Source organism: Engystomops pustulosus, chromosome 5 (genome assembly GCF_040894005.1).
Source record: "Engystomops pustulosus chromosome 5, aEngPut4.maternal, whole genome shotgun sequence".
NCBI classification, from domain to species: Eukaryota; Metazoa; Chordata; class Amphibia; order Anura; family Leptodactylidae; genus Engystomops; species Engystomops pustulosus.
This window is the reverse complement of record NC_092415.1, coordinates 67714871-67739946: the sequence shown is the minus strand read 5'-3', so window position 1 is coordinate 67739946 and position 25076 is coordinate 67714871. Positions and strand designations below refer to the sequence as shown.

The window sequence follows — 25076 nt, the reverse complement described above, 5'->3', positions numbered from 1 at the left end:
TGTACTTTTAAAATCCAGATGTGGTTGTTTGAAAAAGTTGCAATTTTGGTACAAATCTTGGTTAAAAAGTTGAAAATAGACTCCAGTTCCAATCAGTATTGGAAAAACTTTAGAAGGGGTGGCAGAACAGTTTGTGACTTTTGTGGAATTTTTGTTGCACATAAATGCCCGACAGATAAAGATGTCTTGTATATCAACCTCTAAGATAAATCAAACAATTCCAAAATCCAGTGAAACACAAAAAACACAAATGACTAAAGATAAATAACCCCCATCGTCTGTAAATTTGACTAAAGTTCTCATCCAAGCTACAGACATCAAACATAACAGGCATCAGAATTGCCCTGGGTAGGGTGCTGGTTTAACAGCTTCACAAATGGTAGCACTGTAAAGGGGTTATATGCGAAATGTGTCAACCAGAAATATTCTGTGAGATACAGAATTGGGTGTTCATTAATAATAGAAATGGTTAATGTCTAGTTCACATCTCCATTATTGTGTTATTGTGTTATAACTCCATTATCAGTTATTGTGAGCCAAAACCAAGTGCGGAGATAACACAGAGTTAAAGTACAATGATTTATACATATTCTATATAAAATTTCCATGTAAACTAACTAGGGTCATTTTTGTCCACAAAAAACAAATGTCTGTTAGATGCTGCATCTAGATTGTTTAGGTTGGATAATGCTCTAAACCAAGTTCTAACTAGGAAAGGCTGGGCCCCACAGCAGACATCTATATATATCATATTATTACACATACAGAATATATACATACAGCTCCATATACAGACATTTAGCATATGCACAAACACATGCAGCATGTACACATATAGAGAATAAACATATCACATATATGCACACATAGAGCATACAGCTACGTTCATACAATATAGAAACACCCCATATGATAGACATGCATACATTTATACACTCCTACAAACATGTATAAAATCAATTTCTGACAGATTTCTTATTCCGTGGCCTATAAGCTTTTGACCACATGAGGTAAATAAAGGGCAGAAAGTAGAGATAGAAGATCCCTAGCCTGACGTCCGGCTGTCCCTTGCTCCTCCCCGGACATTTATTATGTGAGCTCCCTCCTGAGCTGAGATGTGTACTGTGGAAGATGTGAACTGTTATAAACAGATTATTCTACACAATGTGAAGCATAATATGTTTATATAATGGTGCACATGCTCTGGCAGGTTAGGTGGCTGGGCCCCCTGACACTGCAGGCCCCATAGTGGCTGCTATGGCTGCTACTACTGTAGTTACGCCCCCTGCTCTAAGCAAAATATTGTAGGGCCTAGCAAAAGTAGTGCTTGTAAAATACAAGTCAGGCTGCTACTCCTAAAGACCACATAGATGGTCACATTTGCAGTAAATCTGTTTTATACACAACCATGTCCTTTCTTTAATTAAATCTGTCAGCAGTTTTGACCATACAAAGTTGCAAACGGTGTGAGTTAGCATCCCTGAAGAGCTGTGTAAGCATTCCTCTGTGTGTGTTATCAGTAGCAGCGGGACTGTAAATAATGGATTTATATTCCAGGATTGGAGATGGATTTGGGTCACTCTGGTGCACTAGTGTATTAGATCTCCTCACTACTGCTGTGCAAACGCTCCCCCTGAGTAACTGCTGTGACGAATACTACGAAAGTTACTCAGGGGGGTTGTGTTGTTTTTAATGACTAAATCTCACACACCAGTGCACCATAGTGATCCACGTCCAGCTACAATCCTGAAATATAAACGCATTTTCAGAGTTCTTCTGCTTTATATGGTTAGAGCTGATGGATTCAATTGAAATGAACACAATTTTTTCAATTAATATTCCTTAATCCCATATTCACCGTCAGAATAGGATTAGATCAATGGCAGATTAGTACCTTATTTAATTTTATATCACAAAATTCAATCAACAATAGAGTGTATTGTGCACCACAGAAGCTTAGAAAATCCATTGCAAGTGTTGAATGACAGGCTAGATAAAATAAAATAAAATCCGTCTCAATCTAGATGGCATGCATCCAACATTTTCCTTTTAAATCAAGTATTGTTCAATTATAGTCAGGCCATTTTTTAATCTTCAAAGGAATAAGATTTGTAGAAAGTCAAGGGAGCACCTCAACCTGAGAATTCTAGATCAGTAACCATGACATCTAAAGTCAGGAAGCTTGTTCTCCAGAATATATTGTTGTTAAGAGGTGTTAGAACAGCTGAACATATTTCATGTTTTTAAGGCCTTGCTAGACCTTCAGAGATTATCGTTGAAAACATCAAGGTGATACAAAATCAAAATGTGCACTCTGCTATACCATATAAATATCCTGAATATGTCCCTGATATATGTAGTCAGCAGACATAGCATTTACTTCAATTTTAGTTCCACATAATGCTATGCAGAATGGGGTTTTTGAATATTAGTTTTACAATCTTAATCAACACACAGTGGTGTTAGAACAAAATCAATGCACATAGTTATGTGACATAAAAAAAGTAATAAAACTTAAAGTTTGAGTATTAAAATCAAGTAAATACAAATGTATAAGAAGAGATATTTATGATTCCAAAGTCAGTAACATTATGACATAGTAATTACACAGGCATTGATATGGGTTAAGTATAAAGCTACAACACAAAAATACAGAGATGATCGGGATGATGACATCATAACACAACTAGCAGAGTAATGCAGGTAAACAAAGTTTCCCATGCATCATTTTATTAATCACTAGGGCTACATTCACATGATGTTTTTTTTAATACTCTGCACATACAACAGGAAAGCTCCTGACATATGCTAAACATATCCATGGACATTCACTAGCAGGAGGCATCCTTTATGCCTTCGTCTGCACAGTATACATTGCATGTTATGGGAAACGCTGGATGGAAACAGGTAGCAAGCTGCATCTTTCCATATGCTCCCTCCTGCTGTGCAACATAAGAAGCTATGGGGATGGATGGAAAGTATTGGACAGTATCTTTCCTGGCCTCCACTCAGCGTACGCTCTAGCAGGTCCCCAGTGATGGAACTGTCTTTATAAGGCTGCATTCACACTACTGCAAGGGGGACGTATATACGGCTGACGTATATACGGCCGATATACGTCCCCCATAGACGGCAATGGGCGCGCGGCGCCCTACGGGAGCGGTACGGTGCCGCACACGTGCGGCACTGTACTGCTCCGTGCCCCATGAAAAAATAGGACATTTTTTCAGGGCATACGGCGCCGTGCGCCATATATCCCTATGGAGAGGGGCGGGGGTGAGTAGCGCCCTCCTCCTCTCCCCGCACGCTGCCGTGTGCCCGCCGTGCTACGATACGGCAGGCACTGGTCGTGTGAATCCAGCCTAAGGACAATTACATCACTGGTGGCGATGAACATAAATGAACATCGCTGGTGATGAGTCACAATCTGCTTCCAATGTTCACTCCTCCTCCATGTGCGCATATCTCTTAATATGTACATACAGAGGGATATATGGTAGCCCTCCATTTTAAGAACATGTTATGAATCCTCCCGATGTAGCCTTAGAATGGAGGGCTAAAATCATAATGGAAACATAGACTAACTATATTGTACCTCACCACCTTATGAAAAATTACCCTCTTATTGGTTAAGTTTTGTTCAGTAGATAATTAGATACATTTGCATAAGTGGTTCTAGACAATAGACTAGCAGAATATGTTGAAGTGGCAGTATTTATATACCAATCATATTACATTAGCTGTTCCATTCACCTTCCATGGTTTGGCTTTTTTGTGATGTGTTATTTGAGGCAGGTCAAATGCAGGCCTCACTAACAACCTACATAAATGTCACATCAATAACCAGATTCGGCAGTTATGAGCCATGTGTGTAGTTTCAGTGGTCACCTGTCTGCAAATAGAGTTTCACAGGAACATCTAAGTGACCTCTGCAGACAACCTCTTAGAATCTAGTCACATTTCAACTCTGAAAAAATATAGGCTAAATCGTGTCAAATACATGTTGTAAATGCAAAGTCTAATCTATAGGATGTAAAAGGTAACATGTTTTATTACAAACAAGATAATGATGAAAAACGCTTTTAGTACTGTACTGCATCGATATTTCAATTAAATAATTTAACATAAGCATTGCGAAGGTTATTTGTTTCATGTTATATTTCTTCAAGTTCCAGCCATAATACTCAATTTTGCCTTTTAAAAATAATAGCATTATTAAAATAATAATAATTTAAAAGTTTTGGCTTAGAAATACTGTACTATATCTACATTTTAGTGAAATTATTTAACATGAGCATTGTGAAGGTTATTCTTTCCATGTTATACTCCTTCAAGTTCCAACCACAATACATTATCTGTATTTTACATCACAACTCTGCCTAGAAGAAAGAATAATTACTACCATAAAGAACTTCCAAACGTTAAAAGGTGAAGATGTAAACCAGCTAAACCAATAAGTGTGACTAATTGTCACTATATAACACTATAAACTGCTGAACCATAACCACTTTAATGCTAGACTGTAACTATTCTTAATGCTTTGTGCGGCAAGGACATGCACATTTCAAAAGATTTATGGAATTTTAAGACGGCTTAACTACAGATGCAGAATTTTTAATTTACTAAATAAAAGGTTAAATATAATTATTTCAAATTACATTAAGAAGATTCTGATACACTTATGTCACATTAAAACATTGTCACATTGTCCATAGAGCAAAGAGCTTCTAAACGACAGAAAATCTTTAAAATTATTATTTTTACTATTAGAATTTTCAAGTGACAGTTGACCTACATCAGAGCTTCCCATAGTTGACATATAAAAGAGGCTTTTCATCCAGGAACTACTTTACATATTTTCCAAGCAACCATTGCTTTAAAATGTATTTAGCTTTCTGTAATGTCTCCCAGAAATTCAACAATTTATTGCATATAGCTGTGTTTAATGCATGACTATTTCAGACCATAAGACTCCATGTACAAGAGGCTCCTTTATCCAGGAACTGCTTTGTATATTTTACCAGCAACTTTTGCTTTAAAATGTTTTTAGCTTTATGTCAAATCTCATAAAAATTACTCAATTAATTGTGCATAGCTGTGTTTAATGCATGATTCTTTCACACCATAAGACTCCATGTGATACAAAGATCCAAAAACATGGACATCTACATCAAATTGCCTCTTATAGTGTTTGTCCAAAATTTCTTATATTCCAATATTTCCTATATCCTAGCATTTACATATTCAATATGTACTATAGCCTGAGTGAACCCCGTTATAGAGACTGTTTATGTTAATATTTTAGTATCTGGGGCTTATAAGAGTATAAGTTACCAGATACTACTGGACTGAAGTGATATAGTATGATGCTTTAAAAGACTTAACTATAGAATTGCCCCTCATGATGAAATTATCAGAATATATAGGTTGGTTGTCTAAGCAGACATGGAAACACCAAGGAGAGGTCACTTGTCATTGGTTCTTACATGGCCTTGTGGCTCTGGGGGTTACTAGTAGATCAAGAGTCATCTTGGTATGTATGTACAACCAAGGGAAAAAGGAAGTAAAGATGCAAATGGTGGGCCCTAGTGTTGTATCTTTACCTACTTGTCAAACCTAATCTAGACAAGAGAAAACAACTGGGTGATGCTCCCTTTCTGCTCCAAAGTGCAACCAAGATACAAAAACCTAAGAAAACGAAACACAGGAGGAAGGTCGTACAAAAATGGAAGAAAACTTAGCTTATACTGAGACTAGACTGAACAGAACACAACATCATGGCTATACAGTATATACTAGGAAGCTCCTGAAAAGACTTGTAGCAAGCACTAGGAAGTTAGACTTCTGATGGGATATCAGAGCCTATCATCTAGCCCAAGCAGAAAAACACACCAGCAGTCGATGAAATTGAATGAAGAAGGCATCTGTCTATCACATCTACCTTAAACGTCTGCAGCCTAGAACAAAATCAACAGGTAACAGACGGGCATGGTGAAACTTATTTAAGACAACCAGGAGTGTAATGAGGCAGCATTCATATTAGTGCAAGACTAAAATGCTAAATAAGCACAAAGTCATAGTTGACCGTGCGTTCTAGATTTAGCTTTAACTAAATTAAATTGTATGTAGGCTTCAAAGCATTTTTCAATCAGATTCCGTAGTCAGTAATTATTGATTTGAAACCTCATATAAGAAAGTCTTAATCCCTGGCTGTTAAGATAATATGAGATATAATATATTAATGTGCAAGCCTTCATGCGCACAAAAAAAAATCAACCTTACAGTGACAGTACGTATCACAGGATACACGAGAATACAAATGGGTTAAAGCCTTAAAGGCTTATGTACTAATCAGTCTGTTACCAGAATGTGATGTAATAGTCTTCAAATGCAATGTGTTACTGGTAGAGAACCCATTCAGCTAACATTTAAGACTTCATGTACAGTAAACGGGCAGTTCTATTACAGCTTCTCCTAATAGGAAACAATATGATACAGTGGCCAAATGGCTTCCTGCACATGGCTTTGGAACTAGAGATGAGCGAGCACTAAAATGCTCGGGTGCTCTTTATTCGAGACAAACTTTTCCAGATGCTCGAGTGCTCGTCTCGAATAACGAGCCCCATTGAAGTCAATGGGAGACCCGAGCATTTTTTTAATAAAACTGAACAGTAAAAGAACAGTGCCAAAAAAAAATTCCAGATGTTTGCAGATGTTTTACTTGTAAGAACACATTGAAATAACACTATTCTTCACTTTGCAGGTGTTCGCGCGTGTCTCCCGCTAAGTTAGGAGATGTGCACGGACATCTGGAATGTGAAGAATATTGTTCTTTCAATGTGTTCTGCACTTAAATGCTCCTGTGTTCACTGTTTTTAATGTTTTAATTCTATTCTTCACATTGCAGGTGTGCGCGTGTGTCTCCCGATAGGTTCGGAGATACGCGCGCACAGCTGCAAAGTGAAGAATAGAATTAAAACATTAAAAACAGTGAATACAGGACCATTTAAGTGCAGAACACATTGAAAGAACAATATTCTTCACATTCCAGATGTTTCGAACATCTTCGAACCTAGCGGGAGACACGCGCGAACACCTGGAAAGTGAAGAATAGTGTTATTTCAATGTGTTCTTACAAGTAAAACATCTGCAAACATGTGTAATATTTTTTTTTACAATAAAAATACTTTTATTCAATTTATTTTATTAATTTACTGCTCGATCTCGAGCCGGCGAGATACTCGTCCGAGTAACGAGTCGGTCCGAGTATGCTAATACTCGACCGAGCAGTATACTCGGACGAGTATACTCGCTCATCTCTATTTGGAACCCATCACAGGGCACCCTGGGTGGATAATGAAAGAGGAAATCAAAAAGTATCACAAAGTATCTTGAAGAATTAATTTAATTGAAAAAAAAATTGTAATAAAATAGAGAAATTTGATAATTAATTGAGATAAAAGCTTGAACTGGATTCCAAAATGACAAATCTGACTGATATAGGAAATTATCAACACAACAAAAACAGTATGAATCTAATTTATTTATGCAGATTTGAGTGAACAAATGTGGTCTTAAAGTACACTTATTACTATGTTTTCTGTTAGAAAAAGATGGTTCTGCATATATACGTATATATCTATCCATATTAAAAATATTTGTTATTGAGTGGACTACTCAATATATACATGCCTGTAGTCTATTATTCTAAAAATCAGATACATGTAAGTGTCAGAACACTGTTAGGGACGGTCTGTGGTGACATAATATAGTTCTATAACTGGTATGTAACACCTGTCCGGGCATCTTCCACATTTTACTAAGGACTGCTGAGGATGTGCTGATGGGTCATTGTGTTTCACTTTGACATGAATAATATCACCTGGTTTATACTTGCTGGATAACTTGATTGTTTTTGCCCCCATCAACCTGTTTCTAAATCTTCTCTTGTTTTCATAGAGTTAACCTACGGTTAGTTCTTAGCAAGCTCTTGGTTATCCGATTATTATGCTTTCTGTATCCTGGTATTATCACTCTATTGCTTATATTTATACTAACGTGATTTTGTACTGTGTTTGCCCTCTTTGTTGTGACCCAGCTCTGGAGACTATTCTGTGATTGTATTGTTTTTTTTTTCGTGTTTTGCAGTCTGATGTATGCAGGGAATGTCGACCATTTGTCAACCACCACCTAGGATGGGTTGGGCAATAGACAGAGAAGCCTATAAAGGAGGGCTCCACTATCTCTGTCTGTGTCATGTGTTCTCGGATCCAGTGTTACATGGTAAAATGACTGTTGTATTTTTTGGACTATAAGGCGCACCGGATTATAAGGCGCACCTGATATAAGGATGAATGACTAGCAGGTGGCAGACCTATGCACAGTTCAAGGCAGCTGTTGTCTGTAAGTTTGGTTCTTATATAAGGTGCACTTGACCATAAGGCACACCTTTGATTTCTGAGAAATTCAAAGGATTTTTTGTGTGCCTTATAGTCCGAAAAGTATGGTAACTTATTTTTTTATGCATGTGACTTTTCACTTTCGACTGTAAACTAACTGTAAATAATATTTAGGTGGGAGGATAAAATAGGTGCTTTGCACCACATTTTCTCTATATATGAAGTTTTCCTTTAGGTAGGGTTCCTTTAAAGGTTCTTTGTAGGATTTTGATATTTAGACACCTGTCAAACACAACAATTTTATATATGTACATTACTTTGGAATGTTCAGGCCCCAATTGCAGTATTTAAGCTTTAAGGGCAAAGCTGTAGTCTACTTGATATTGGCAGCAAATATAGAAGAAGACAAGTCAGATGAATCTAGGTGAATGCCATCAGCAAGTACTAAATTGCTTCATGATAGATCTACCTATCAGCAGGCACTGCCGAGATTCTGCTGATGCTCGGAAGATGGAGAATGGAAGAGATAATCAGTTGATCAATATTCTTACCAGTTTGTACATCCTCAATTTTAACCAGAATACTATGAAGGATAATGCATGCGTAGGCTACAAGTATATAATCCTGTGTTATATGGCATCTGTATTAACCCATTGTAGTATAGTCTTGCTGAGCAAAGTGATCGCTCTTCTACTGTACAGCAGAGTCATAGGAAAGTTTCTTACATCCATTGACACAGTCCATGGGCTGGATATTGACTGTCAAAATTATTATTTTGATAGCTAACAATCCATCATTATAGCTTGTTACTACTACAGTATGCAAGAAATAGGTTTGCTAGTATTGCAAGTAGTAACCATCACATCCATCTTTACTGTCTTTCTCTCTTTTTCTTACAAGTTTTTTGTGCAATGTGACAAAGTAAGTGATCTTGGAAAAATAGGGTTTGAATTAGTAGCTATTCCTTTTACTTGTAACCATTTCTTAAGAGAAAAGGGCCAAATCAAGGAAGGACCACTTTTCTCTGATATATGATACAGTATGTGTATGTAAGTATGTATCTATGTCCACTAAAGGAACCTTCATCATCATGTTTACAACCACCAAATATTGCACAGCTGCTCCATCTGACTCAGGAAACATCATAGACCCAAAATACACTTATTAACTACCATATACAGGAGCCATTGTATGCTGGCCTCTGTACCAGTTAGAAACCAATCACAGTTCAGTTTCTATTTTGCCACAGATCATTAATATCAGCTCTGAGCTTTAATTGGTTACTACAGGCAATGAGTAGAGCACAGCTTATGTGTGAGGTAATATGGATAGAGATAGAGAGAAAGACAGAGAAATAGACAGACATAAAGAGAGGCAGAGAGAGATCACAAGAGAGACACACAGAGACAGACAGAGACACTAAGAGAGAGACAGAAAGCGAGACAAAGAGAAACAGAGACAGACAGAGAGACAGATAGACAGAGAGATACAGACAAAGAGAGAGACAAAGGGAGACAGAGACAGAAAGAGAGAGATACAAAGAAAGAAAGAGAGACAAAGAGAGAGAAAAACAGAGACAAATAAAGAGAGAGACACACACACAGAGACAGAGAGATAGATAGATATAGAGAAAAATATATATAGAGGCTAGGACTAAAAATGAGTATATGTATTCAATGTATGGATGAGGTATTTTATCACTGGGGGCACTGCATGTGGCATTTAATTTCTGGGGGAGGCTGAATGGGGCATCCCATCCTGGAGGGCACTGCATGTGGCAGGTCATTACTGGAGAAGGCTGCTGTAGAACATTTTTTACTGTGGGCTGCTGCATGGGGCATTTATTTAGTGGTTGGGGCTGCTGAGTAAATCATTACTGGGGAGGCTGCTGGGTATTACAATACTGGGGGAAGTTGCTGGGAATTAAATTATTGGAGAGGCTGCAAGGGGCATTTTATATTAGGGAAGGCTGCATGGGCATTTTATTTTTGGAGGAGGTACCCCCATTCTTTTCAGTGTGCTTTTTCCACACTTCAGTTTTTTTCCATTTATCCAATGTTGTCAGTGAACACAAACAGGTTTTAAACTCACCACTGATCAATGAAAAAAAAAACTAAAATGGGAAAAAGCCCACTGGTTGGGTTAGTTAATCAGTATAAAAATCACTGAAGCTGGGAAGAAAACCAATCTGTGTCCATAAGCCAAAATGGCTTCAGTGAATATTAGAGAATATTAAACACCAATTAGAGTCTACCCTAATGAGAATTAAGTAGAAAATCATTTGTAAAGGAATATATTCTGTGACCATGTGGAAATTTCCGACACTGATAATGTCATATTAGCCAGACTATAGCAGTGAAGATGGATATGGATTAAGGAAAATAGGAAGCAGTGTTACCATGAGCTTTTAGACTAAGCTTTTCACCCTAGAGATTGTTCTCATCAATGATTCCAGAATCCTACTGTAATAGAACATGACCATATCAATAAGAACTGTCATTAAAAAGGAGAACCCTGATAGAGAAGCAGTTGCTTTCATGTGCAGTCATCATTCATGACCTGACAGACCTATGTGTATAGATAGGAGGAATGAGCAAATGAAAGAATTTATCTTTACAATATACAGCTATAGATTCTATGCTTCTTTTTTATTTATTACATTCTAGTTTGTCACGTTGTAGACTTATAGGCAATTCTGAGTGTTTTTTATGACAACCTATCAGTGATGATTTACATTATATATGTTCGGTAAATCTCTGGGGTGGGGGTAATGGGAGAACAATTTTCTTTAGAGCTATATTAAGTTTAGATGCCACTAATTCGACAAGCTCCTGGTGTTATGCTACTTCTCTGTGGTATATAAAGGTGCTAGCACATCCTGCCATCTCTAAAGACATGTTAAGTGTTAGCACAGCAGTTAGAGATGCAGACTCCCTGAGCCTATTTAATGTCAGACATATGAAATCAAGTAATTCTGTATTCATGAGAACTATAGTTGCCCATTACTTCTGATTGCTTAGTAGCAGCTCTGCCTGGGAGAGTTACCCTATCTAGGAACTTTGTTACATTAATTAACTACTTCCAAAGAAGAAGCCCTGGAATAGTCAATTAAGTTAATTTGTGCAGAAATTGCCCAGGTAGGTGATGCATTGTGCCTGCAAGCATATTAATTAGGCAGAGGGAATTGATTGTAATAATCTGTAGTGAGTCACATGTACTTATTAAGAAGATGAGTGCTACCACCTGCTACACATCCTACTAATCACATTGCCAGGATATTAACAAGTGCCCTTCCCGGTACACCATGCATGTTCTTACCTGCATTATTATTACAGAGCCATCAAAAAGTCATATCATACAAAGCTAACTAGTTACAGATATTACAGTATGACACAATTATAATCTGCATTCATTATACAATATAAATAATGAACAAATCTGAGAGAAAATAACCTGCACTGTTCTACTATAAACCGTTTTAAAGACCGACACAATGATACATCTTTCCCATCCCAGATGTCCACTGAATGCATCTCCAGCCAACAGCTGACCCTCCTTTCTTATACATATACATGCATGAGGAAGAGGAAATCGTCTCAGCCAACAACCCTGTTGATGGTTTATCACCTGGACTGATGTAAATATATATTAGGGCATATGTATTATAAGTGTCCAAAAGTAATACCTTGCACCGTAAACCCCTTACTGCTCCAGATGTATCAAAGTATCTGATGCTGGATGATAAATCTGGAGTTGTTTCATAGACTCTACTCCAACTTTGCACCTTCTATTTGTGTCTTAGTTGCCAAAATGTGCCAGATTTTGACAACCCTGTGGTGAATATTTGACACAACCTAAGCTTTACCCCCTTTAGGTTATGCCTCATTTATTATTCAATAAAATTGTCTAAACCTCATTATTAACGGAGAAGCAAGGAATTGGCATTTGATTGATAAAATTATAGAATTCTTTAGTTTTATGTTTGTACATACAATGGATAACTGAAATTTGTTCAGAACAGGATTTTACAGATTTCAGCATATAGAGTAGCATATGGCAGCATATAGAGTAGCTTCTTCTGTTTATACTCCAATGGCTTCCATATTTGGCTTTTCCCCACATTTTATTCATATTTTACTTACTGAAGAAACTAGCTCCATTAACAACAAATGGTAGGAAAAAGCCTAATATTTTGTTTTAAACTTTCTAAACAAATTTAAAGTAAAGAAAAATAAGTTGCAGGGTATGCTGATTCTCAGTTAGCCAACACAAGTCTTTTTCTGCGCTAGATTTATCATTGTGATGATGAAGACTGTCAAGTCCTACTCTATACCTATTCTTTAGTTGCTCTGGATTGTGCGCCACAATGTACTACTTTACTCTAAACCACACCTCCAGTTCAGAGGCCACACCCCTTAGCTGAGCTAGTCAGAGAAGTGTCAAAAAATGTCTTAAAGCCTTAATAAATGTGGCGCAAAGCATTTTATAAAGTTTTTTGTCTGCAAATGGAGCCAGAAGTCTGACAAAAATGTAATAATAAATTCCTATAAAATATATCTGTTTCATATTAATGGTTGATTATTACTATAATTTCTAAAACGTGCAGTAACAATGGAGGAAAATGAAAATGAAATAAGATGTAACCTATTGTTACAGCAAATGTCATTGTAATGGAATACATTTATGTGTTAATATTGTGATTGTTACTTCTTTCCATTAGGAATTATATTAGAAACCAATCATATCAAAATACTATAAATTAATTAACAGTTTGCATTTATTATGCATAAACCTGGAGGGTATGATACTTTTGACAATTATAATCATGTATAATAAATTCATCATGACTATTAGGAATTCATCTATGCTCTTCATTAACACAGTTATTAGAATAGGCAGTTTTTCTTTAGACAATAGTCCTCATTTCCAAAGTTGTTAAGTCTTTTTCTGGTGTAAACATTTCCAAATGCAAATCCAAAAATTACAATCTCTCTTAGGCTGTACCAAATGCACTGCATTTTTAACAAGTGAGAGCCTTTAATTACCGTGGCAGCACAAATCACTCCTATCTCTTTTAATTAGTGTATGATATCAGTCTTAGTAAATGTGAGCCGATGGAAGTAGTTTTCTGCAAGGAATATTACAAGCAAATAAGCTATAATATGCAGAGCCTTATATATACAAAGGCCACATTGAGACAACATGTTGATGTGGATTAGATTCAGATTCACCAAACAAGCTCCCCACAGCTTGAAAGCTTGTATCATTAGTGTCTCCTACAATGCTCTATCCAGGAATGGCAACATATTTGTTTACATGTGCACAGAGATTACACACACCTCAATTTTAACTATGCACACCAAATATAACCATGCATGCTGCCGGTCAGGGCTGCCAGTGGGAATTTTAAGGCCCCTGACTAGTAAATTTTGTGGCTCCCACTTCCCTGAGCACACTATCTTATCTTTGCCATTTGGTATGGCAGTAATTTAGGTTTGTGGGCATCCCCAGTGGTCTACATTTTTTAAAGAATACAGTCCCTGGGTTACATACAAGATAGGGTCTGTAGGTTTGTTCTTAAGTTGAAATTGTATGTAAGTTGGACCTGTATATTTTATCATTGTAATCCCAGACAGAACTTTTTTGATCTCTGTGACAATTGGATTTTAAAAATGTTGAGTTGTCATAAGAATCAGGATTAACAATAAAGCTTCATTACAGACACCTCTGATAACTGTTACAGCTGTTTATTGTAGCCTAGGACTAAAGTACAGCAAATTACCAATATCCAGTGGTCCGTTTGTAACTAGGGGTCGTATGTAAGTCGAGTGTTCTTAAGTAGGGGACCGCCTGTATCTACCATCAGGTTCCAGGATCGAGATAACAGGTAAAACATGTAAAATCCAAAACAACCAGAAACCAACTCAAGCTAAAACAAGTATAACAAACACAATGCAGGTAGTAGTTAAAATTATATTTTATAAGTATACCATCACTGGATACTGGACTAGTGAGAATGCTTCTTGTGGACAGGGGAATCACACTTCTCTATCTGGCAGTCTGATGGATGAGTCTTGGCATTACACACCCCGTTTTCAGTGCTGAGTGGTTTGCTGAACTGCCTCTCAGCTGTTTCATCAACCAGTTATAAAACCATGCTTTGGGGTAGATTTATCTGCCAGTAAATCAGACCTATCTAGGCTAATTTGTTTATACTGCTTGACCTAGATTTGAGCTGCCTGACCTTCTAATTTGTTTCCTTGACCATACTGCATTGACATCTGTGACCCCAATTTGTACATTTGTACATTTTTCCCTGGTTTGCAATTTTGTTCTGATCTACAATCTCACTATTGACTAGGATTGATGATTTGGTCTTGCCTCCCCTCTTTAATATTGCTGACCTTATTAAGGGTAGGGAATGTCCCATCATCGAGGGCAGTGGTCAGTTGAAAGGCGATAGCTGGGGGAGTTTGTATAAGGACTCCCTTAGCCTCATCCCTCATCTGATTTCTCACTTGGTTTGGCATAGACCAGTTCAAAATTCCATTACATTACTGCATTGCAACAACTGTAATGCAAATTTATCATTGAGGCCTACTACAACCTGATATGGTGTGGTGAGCTCCCTATGTAAGATGGGAGGGGTGAGCAGCATAGTCAAGGATGTGCTTCGTCTGTGTAAATTTGGAAAGCGACCTGTATGATGTACACTGCTATATGATACAGTAGTGCATATGTGAAATATTGAAACCACAGTACAGCTGGCAGCACTACAAAATATGCAAATAACAATGAAAAGGAAATTGTTCGCATATTATACAAAAGTGGCTCTAAAATGGATGTTGATAATGGTAGAAATAACAGTACATTACCAGTGTCATTACCAGTTATTGACATTGACACGCTCAATTACAGCAGTAAAACTGTGCACACATTACTCATAATGTCCAGTAAGAAGCATCATGTGTTATTTACTGTATATGACCGGTAATAATACATGCTAATGTCAATGGCAGTTTTATGATACATTTGGCTTTGTGCATTTTTCTATGTCAGTAACAATAAACAATGTGACATCTTTATGACAGCTATATAAAAATATGTTGATGCTACCAGTGACCCTGCTTTTATTTTAACGATTTTGTATTAATCTACTTAAGGACATGGATTTACTTCTTCTACTAAAGTTTTGCAGGGCAGTAATGAACAAATGTATTGAATAATATATTCATGTGGAGCATATGTATTGCAGAAATGTATGCTACTGTTTCATTCATCTGCAAAGCTTCATCATTCAATGAATGTGAAAGTTTTTAAATGGAACCTGTCATCAAGAACAGGCACAATAACTACCCCCCCCCCCAATGTGCCTTTTATTGAAAAGTGCAGTGCAGGCATCCCAGCTTTAACTTAGTTGCTTCCACCCACTACAAAGTGGCTCCGACTACCAGTGCACAACCCTTCCTATCGCTGGGGGGGGGGGGGGGGTGAAATCGTGAGGAGAGCTGTAGCTTTCCCCATAGTGCTCACTGCTAAATACACTATGAAAGTGAGAGGGACAGCATTCTGCTCATGTCAACGTTTGAAGAGTAAGCTGTCAGTCAAAAGAAGGAGGTGTGGTTTACTGGAAGCCTGGAGAAAAAATGAGCCTTCTCTTCAGAGGTTTACTCATCTATACCCATTTGCATAACAGAAAAATGGGTGTAATAAAGGTTCAATTAGGTATTACTCACATGAGGGGTAACAATTTTAATAGTTTAATGTGCAAAGATCTTAATATTCTGTATCTTCAATTTCTGCTTTAGATTACATCTTAATAATGCCCAAGGGCTGTTTAAGGATTTGGACATTAAGTCGAAAGACTATCTCCTTCCCAATAGGTTTCACAAGTATATATATATATGCATTGGGTTGTTGTGGGATACTGGATTTCTAATTCTTTCCAAATATGTCTAGAAAGTGTTTATTCCTCAATTTTTCTCCAAAAAATAAGATAGGGTTTTATATTATCTTTTTAAAGTTTAAATAGAGGCTAGGCATTTAACGTAGTCTCCTGTTTTTTGTGGATCTGCAAAAACGAATGGCACATGAATGACTTGCGGACCATTGTTTCACATGAGGAATTGACAAATATGGCTGCAAAACACAACCTAAAAACTAACCTACAGGCCTGAGTTTGCAGACTTGTTGTGAAAGAGGCCTAATTCTCCAAACCCTGCATTCCACTATGAATCATTGCACCCAATGTCAGACACTGTCCTACCGTTTGTGTGATACATATGTGTCCTTCCTTCTTATTTCTCTTGGCTGAACATCTCAAGATCTATGTGTTCCACGATGATTTTTTCGCAGCATCCCATCACTTATCCTACACATGTACACGTATGGCTACAAAATCATTGTTTAGTGAGTTGGTAGAATTTTACAAAATTATTTTAGAGGAAAAGCTGAATCTCTGCTCCTGTCTCATGCTGTGGGGGTAGAGGAGGACAGGACAAATAACCACAGAGAGCTCTTCATCTTGGGTTATCATATGGGCTGTCACTCTAGCACTGGGGGTGTGGCTATGGATGAGACTCATGAATAAGCTCAACTCAACCAATTTAATGTTTAAGTTTATAGGCATTGAGAGGGGAAATACAATTTATAATGGCAGTTTATGAAAATATATTTAGTTTTGGGGGTTTAATTTGACCAACAGTTTCCCTTTAAATAGGTTTAATGAGAAAACTGAGTTCTTAACTATATTAGAGATATAATATTTATATTTATTATATTTTTATATTTATTATATTTTATTATATTTATAATATTATATACATATTTATACAGCACATTCAATGAAAGGCTGATTGTGCACCACGTCTCTGCTGAAAACGGATGCAAAAAACCAACGTGTATCATTTCTTATCCAGCTGTACTCTACCTATGGGCACTAAATGGAGACACCCTTCTCAGCTACAGGTCCATAGTTGTATCTGGTGGTGATAAAGGACTGTTAAAATGATAAATGTGAATGCACACTTATCTGATTTGTATATATGGCTATGGTTTTGGTTTATTTTTAAATATAGTGCCGTAAGTAATAAAGCAAAAAGTCATAAAAGTCAATAAAAGGCAACAGTGTTACTGTAAAAATTCAGACTTTCTGAAATGGCATTTAATAGGTGATAGCCATCAGCTGAATAGGTTATGCTGTAACACTAAGGGACCAATTAATTGTATCTACTGACACTTATTCCCTCAAGTGAAAAAAGAAGGAAAAAATAAAAGACATGTCTTTTCTTTAACCTACTTTTCTAAAATAATAAATGTATTTAATTTTGATAGACATCAATCCTTCAATAGAAAAAAGTAACTCTTTTGTACTATAACAAAGCCATTGTTCAGAAAATATGGTTAATTTGTATGGTTAAAGTTACAAAAAGAATATATTAGCAGGTTTACAAACGTTGGTATCATAGAATGAAATAAAGTTCATTTACTCTTATTATACACCTTGCATTGGTAAGGAGCTAATTACTATGCTTGAATAGTTGCAGAATAGATGCATTTCCTCCTGGATTCCATAAATTATTTCGACCTAAATAAGCTCTCATTAAATTGCAGTTACATTTGAATCTACTATGAATTGCTATTAGGTCTATTTAGAAGTTTGGAGTCTTTTTAACATGTGTAATGTGTAACAGCAATGTGAGTTAAAATCTGTATTCGTGACTTAAAACATAAAAAGTAAATTGTTTTACTCCATCAAAAAGTGCTCTTTCTATGAGCTGTACAACAAAATTAAAGCAAATTATCATGAACTGCAATCCTAGTGAATGCTACACTAAGGATTCTGAGAAGGAAATATTCAAATACATTTTCAAAGTGGGTAAAACTTTGTCTCCTACATAAAACATATGAACAATGACTTTTAGGAACGCTCATGACAAGGTGGGGGATAATAGCTAAACCATTATATCTAGCTGGATGAGAGTCACTGGACGCAACTGAAACCTAGACTCCTTAAGTGCACCTTTTCAGATGTGTGGAGGCTTCAAGGCCTTGTATGCTACACAAGGGATTCTGGGAAGGAAATATGCAAATACATTTTCCAGGGAGGGATATGGAAAACTTTGCCTCTTGGCTACCTTCTGAGGATTTTCTCTTCACAGCAACTATGACTTATAGAATTCTGTGATGTGATAATTAGTGCAAAAAAAAAATAACTTAGTTGACATTGGGCTCGATTGCAACACAATGTATCAAAAATGCTTTTAATCTAAGTCAATAGGAGATCCAATTTTTTACAGTCATACTGTGTAAATATATCTGCCCCAACATCTGAAAAAGCACCCATTATGTCTTGAATTAATTATTTGATTTTATTAATTTATTAAGCGTCATGAAAACTAGAAAGTGTGCCATCTTTAAATTTTATCAGTACATAACATATAAATAATCCCTAAATATCAATTATTATCTGGTCCTCAGAAGGTCTAGGTAACTGCTACACTTAGATAATCAACAATGCAGATCACCAATACAGAATATTTTATGTTCTTAATCGAAAAGTGTATAACTTGTACAGCCACCTGTAGCATCAGTGGTAAAACAAGATTGTATCTTTTTGTTTAGAAAATTGCATTTCATAGGACTAGAGAGAGGTTATATACCCACTTTAAGGACAACTAAATAAAGAGGAGAGTCCGCTCACCTGAGGGCTCAGCAATGTTTCCTGGAGCACCAAGCACAGATAACCTTTGTTCAGTCCAAATCCAAGCATAGAAAACTAGAAAGACTCCAGCTCACAGGACAATCCAGGACGATCATAAAAGCATGGCAATTTTCTTTATTTCTATCATAAAAAAATCCATAATGCACAAAACAGAGGAAAACGCATAGCCACAACTCACGGTCTACGCGTTTTAGAAAGATTCTTTAATCATGTGTGGTATGTGCACAGGTGTATTTAAATCACCCGTGTTTGCAATCACTTGACCTCGCTCTGGGAAATTAACAAGTGTTTAAAATCTTATGTTCCAATACAATTAAACATAGAAAACATAAAAAAGACAAAGACAAATGGGATAAGGGATAGTACTTAACCAAATACCAAATGTTACAGAAAGAATAGTGATTATTAATTTATATTAAATTTGGTATATCAAATCTTGCCTCTTGTTCAGACCTAGCGTAAATCTAGTGGTGATCTACTAATGTGATCTCTTCTACTGCTACTTAGCAATCGTATAAAATTAAAAATTTCGAGTGAGGTCACACGAGTGATTTAAATACACCTGTGCCCTTACCAGAATCTTTCTGAAATACATAGACTGTGATCTGTGGCTGTGCGTTTTCCTCTGTTTTGTGCATCATGGATTTTTTTAAATGATAGAAATAAAGAATATCGCCATGCTTTTATGATCATTCTGGATTGTCCCGTGAGCTGGATTCTTTCTAGTTTTTATTATTTGAAGGACAATTGGAGAAACGTTGTTTAAGATTAGCTTTTCTAAAATTATGTATTTCCTTCTTGTGTAAAACCTGCCTAGATGCTCTAGAGCGTTTATACCATTAAATTTCCAAAAATGTCCCCTTTTATGTGGTCACACATGTTGGTGATTAAATAAAAGTTATTTACTCAGGGAGCAAGGTCAAGGAAAAAGAAGAATACATACATACCCTGCTATGACACCTGGTTACTGAATTGCTCTGGTACATCTGTTTTTTGGTACTGCACCTAATCAGAAGTTATTAGGTCATGGGACACACAGCATTCAGTATCTGGCCTTCTCAGGCCAGGGGACTACGCATCCTGGAAAATGGAAGTGAAGACACGTGTCCTGGGATTAATTGAATGAAGTGAGTCCGGACCCCTTGGAACTTTTGCCCAGGCACAGGGTCCAGAAATAGAAGTTCCTTGAGAAACACAGGAACAAGGAGCAGGGACAGGATAAGTATGTGTTCTTTTTTAACTCACCTCTGGCTGATCCTTTCACACTTACTTTCTTCTGTTCATTCTGACCTAGTTTTTGTGAAGTGCATTGTTTCACGTGTTCTTTCTTTCAGTTTATACATACCTTATTTAGGGCCTTCTAAACAACATATACTTTTACAATTATTAGTAGTATAACCTAAATTTAAACAAGACTACAGCAATTATGGTGTCCATTAATGAAAATTGTTACTTGTTGGAGGTGTGTGTGACCCAAATTTTGTGGTCAGGTCCACTCAACACTAGTCACCACTAAGCAGTCAAACTATATCAGACTCTGTGGCGACAATTATTCGAACTATATTATACAGAATTGCTGCCATCACTAAATAAGTCATATAATAAAAATGCTGTTTTCTATTTTTAATATTGAATAATAATTATTATTTATATAGCGCACACAGATTACGACAATTTAGTCCCTGTCCCATGGGGCTCACAATCGAATCAACTTACCAGTATGTTTTGGGGTGTGGGAGGAAACCGAAGGACCCCCATGCAAACATGGGGAGAACATACAAACTTTTTGCAGATGTTAACCTGGGAGGGAGTTGAACCCAGGACCCCAGTGCTGCAAGGCTGTAGTGGTAACCCTGATGCCCTGATTGAAAAAATATACTGAACAAATTAAACCTATTTGTTTAAAAATACATTTTTTAAATTGCATTATATAAAAAATGTACCTTTGTAAAGATAATTTTCCATAAATGTAGCCAAGATGTCCCTTAGAAACAAGACAGATGTCCTTGGAGGCATACACCCCAACACTCTGTGACCAGACATGTGAGTCCTACCTAAACACATGCTCATGGATTCAGCGATCATTACCACAGGATGGCTGTAGGACATGTAGTAATTACCAGCCATTTCATATGTGAAACCATTTGCATAGCGGTGGTTATAACCAGTGACAACAATCCCATTTCTACATAGCTACATTTATGCAGATTTATTTTCACACAGGTTCCTTTTTTTTACTAATAATAATAAAATTGAAGAAATGTATCTAAATAGCAGATAAATCCAATTAAATGCCATTGCCCAAATGAGAATTCCCCTTTAAAATGCTGCACATGATTTTGCAGTGTAGCTAGTAAATGGTATTTTATGCATCAGTTGCATCTTATAAAAAACAACTGTAAGACCACAGAAAAATAAGCTAGCTCTTTTTGGGATTGTAGCAGGGACAAATTTCGAAATTCATTGCCAAAATCATACATTGTGCCAAGCTGTACGTTGCAGTTTTTATCAAGCTTTTTTAGAAATGTAAATTATTTACAATTTACAAAAATGACAAAAGATCTATTAAGAATGTTATTTATATCACACAAAACAGACCTTAGAAAATATAAGCCAAGTCAAACTATCACATTTTCAACTCTTTCTCAAATGCCTCAAAGTGATAGTCCACAGAACATCAGCACTATAGATTTATCCAATTTACAATCACTGTACTATATTTGTTTAGTTCCTCATTGAAAACACTGTGGAAGATCAATGCAACCATTTTACAAATAAATAAAATTAAATACTGCCAAATTATGCATAAAGTGTTGGGGACACAAAAATATATTTGGGTAATTTATCATTAGGCTGGAAAATTGCTTATTATTTTAAGTTAAAAAAAATCCTTGTTATATCCTCATATAGCAAAAAAAATATTTAAAACATCAATATCATCAAACAACATTCTATTTTACAATATTGAAGAGATATAGCAGACATACATAAATACGGTAAGTTATTAATTTATACAACCTTCTTCACCATCTTAAAGATAGCTGACAGACAGATACTAATCGGAGAGAGGAAACAAGAGAATGGTAAAAAATGGGATTTTTTTTGTTATTCCAAAAACCACCATTTTCATTTTCTAGGTTATACTGATCACATATCTTTGCCTTTATTTTTACCCAGTGATCCTCTTTCCCTATATTTTTATAATGGCCTCTTTCATAACTTAGTTCTTGATAGATGGAAATTGTGTACTACCACATATCCTCACTATCATCAACGTTCGTGAAAATAATCTATTAATTATATCCTTTCTTTCCGTGGGAGTCTCCTGGAATCCCCAGTCTTGAATAACGCCACTATTACTGTGATATTAACTGTAGTGTTCCCCACAAACTAAATTAAATGAATATCCTTCTCTCAATGTTGATCTAATTTCTGACAGTGCCAGACTATATGCAAATAATCTGCATCTATCCAAAAACATCTTGTGCATTCGGTATTATCCCAACTTTATTGGTGTATAATGCAATATGTGCAAAATATAAACGTGATACCTCCTATGAATCTCAATTCAATTTTTCATTTCTCTATTGCTTATTAGATTTATCTTACGAGTGTGTCACATCTGTTTTTCAAGGTTGTAGCTTTTTTTTCCGACTTCTTTGCAAAATTTGCTAATTTTTGCACCACCCACTGCAAAAGTTTAACCTATGCCTACTGGGAAGTACAGTGATTTTGAAAAAAAATGATGGCAATTTAAAGACATCTGGGTTCCTAAGATAGCTTGGTTTTAGTGAACCTTGCAGGGAGTGTGCCTTGCAAATGTACAAATGTACAAAAAAAAGTAGCAAAACTAAGAGAAAATGTATATACCCATAAAAACTATAAACCACTCCCATTGTATATTCTTATATTTTGCAAAGTTTAAATTCTTAATTGGAATAGTAAGAAATTGTTTCTGAAAAACACAACATAACATTGGCTTTGCATTTTGGCTTTCCAGGTAATGAAAGTTGTTTGGGTATTGCAGATGGTAGATATTCTGAAATGTGATATAAAATGATAGTCAGGACAAGCAAGGTCCATGATAAATTCATAAAAAGGTCGATATGCTACTGAATCCAAACATAATCATTTCAACATAACACTTTCATATGCTATTGCATATGTATAGGAGATTTCTCTTTTTTGTTTCTTTGCTTTAAAGTTTTTGTGCACTCTATTTATTTAAAAGTGTGTATCATGTAAAAATTAACATTATTTTGCTGTTATGGCTTTTAAGGGGTAGGCCACTGTACCTCATGCTTTGTGTAATGTGTGTGGGTGGCAGTATATAAGGTAATTTAGCAATGTACATCTATTAATACATTTATTATTCTTGATATAAACCTCTAGAGTTGAGACTTCTCTGTACAGGACAATTATCTGCTGTATTCCAGAGCAGACACCTGTTGGACTAACCTGCCAGTTAACATTTTAAGCCAAAACTGCTATTTAAAACCTTAAGTGTCACTATCATCGACCGTGGGCTGTAACTAGTGCTAAGGCCAATATTGGCACGGATGGCTGTACTGTGGCCCATTATCAAGGCTTGGGTTTGGTATATATGACAATCAGGAGTCCAGCAAGGCTCAAGTACTGCCACTAAAAAGGAATATGAAGAAAAAAATTGCTAAGAAAAAATTTGAATAACATGATAACATTTCAAACCATGACTATATCCCATGTAATTAAAGGGGTTAGCTACTCTACCTCATGTTTTTTGGACTGTGTGTGGATACATCTATTAAAAGTTCTGCAGCGCTTTATTGATATGTAAATTGAAATCTCATATTTTACCTCATCAGCCAGACATTCCTGATCATAATATGTATGCAGATGAAGGGTCATCTGATCTCTATCTGAAGGGTCACCCTGCCAGGACCTTGAGCTCATATTCATGAATAGTATCATAAGGCGCTGGTAGGGCGATTGTTCATGGAGAGATAGAGATCACATGACCCTTCATCTGCAGCCATTTTATGGAGCTTTGTCTATACCAGATTAGCCATCTTGTGCTGCACATCTAAGGTGCCTTAGTTAAGTGGTCAATGTTCTGGGGCTTTTTTTTTTATTACCATGTACTTGTGTAGTGCTATTAAAGGTATATTATATAAAGGTACTCCATTCTAAAGTCAAGAATAAGCATTGATGTAGTAAACATTACCAATACGTCAGATTAGGTCTCCATTGTTAAATAAACATCCTGTAATAAAGAAAGGATTAAAAATGAAAAAGACGGAGTAATGGTGACAGAACATGAGATGTAAATGACTAAGCCAGTGACAAGGATGTGATTAATGAACAGGGACATTAGTAAATACTCAGGTTCATTAAAGATTTATTGATGAATCACAACAGATAATTAGAATAATGAAACACCATTAACATCAGAACATAATATTAGTTCAATTGGATTCATTCATTGCTGTGCCTAATTGTCAATTGATTTGCACAGGGCTCAAAGTAGTGTCTGCTTCTCTGCATAGCGAACTTCATGTAAAGTACTAATGATATTAGGTATTCAAAGAGGTTTCAATGAATACGTAGTCAACAAGATAGTCTAGACTTTTAAAAAATGAAACTTATCAGTAAATGCCGTAGGGCTTGTCAGACTACATGCATGATGATATTGCCCCTTAAACCAATGGAAAAAATATGATAATAAAAACAGTAAAACACATGCGGGGCACGGGGGGTTGTTGTTTGTGCGCTGGCTTAGGTCTAACCTGTCATAGTTCTTCATAAAAACCTGGGAACAAATGTTCACTGGCTCTTACAAAGTGCCCAGACACTAATAATTGTCCCACATAGGTGCTTATTTACTAAGGGTCCGCGGCCACCCTCAGATTTTCTGATGTTTTCAGGTTTTGCATAGCTGTGACAGGTATTTAACAGAGGATTGTGTTGCACCTGAT

The 25076-nt window shown here is 36.3% G+C and overlaps 1 protein-coding gene across 4 annotated transcripts in view; it reads right to left on the bottom strand.

Annotated features, from left to right (window-relative positions):
- Positions 1 to 25076, bottom strand: part of CDH7 (cadherin 7) — a 161604-nt gene that overhangs the window by 87168 nt on the left and 49360 nt on the right. Inside the window, exon 1 of one of the 4 annotated variants that reach the window (XM_072152294.1) lies at positions 19102 to 19272. The exons of the other annotated variants lie outside the window; for them this stretch is intronic. Coding sequence (XP_072008395.1) covers positions 19102 to 19170 — 69 coding nt within the window. The 5' untranslated portion in view covers positions 19171 to 19272. Of the gene's footprint in view, positions 1 to 19101; positions 19273 to 25076 lie in introns of those variants that run through there. 4 annotated transcript variants of the gene reach the window in all.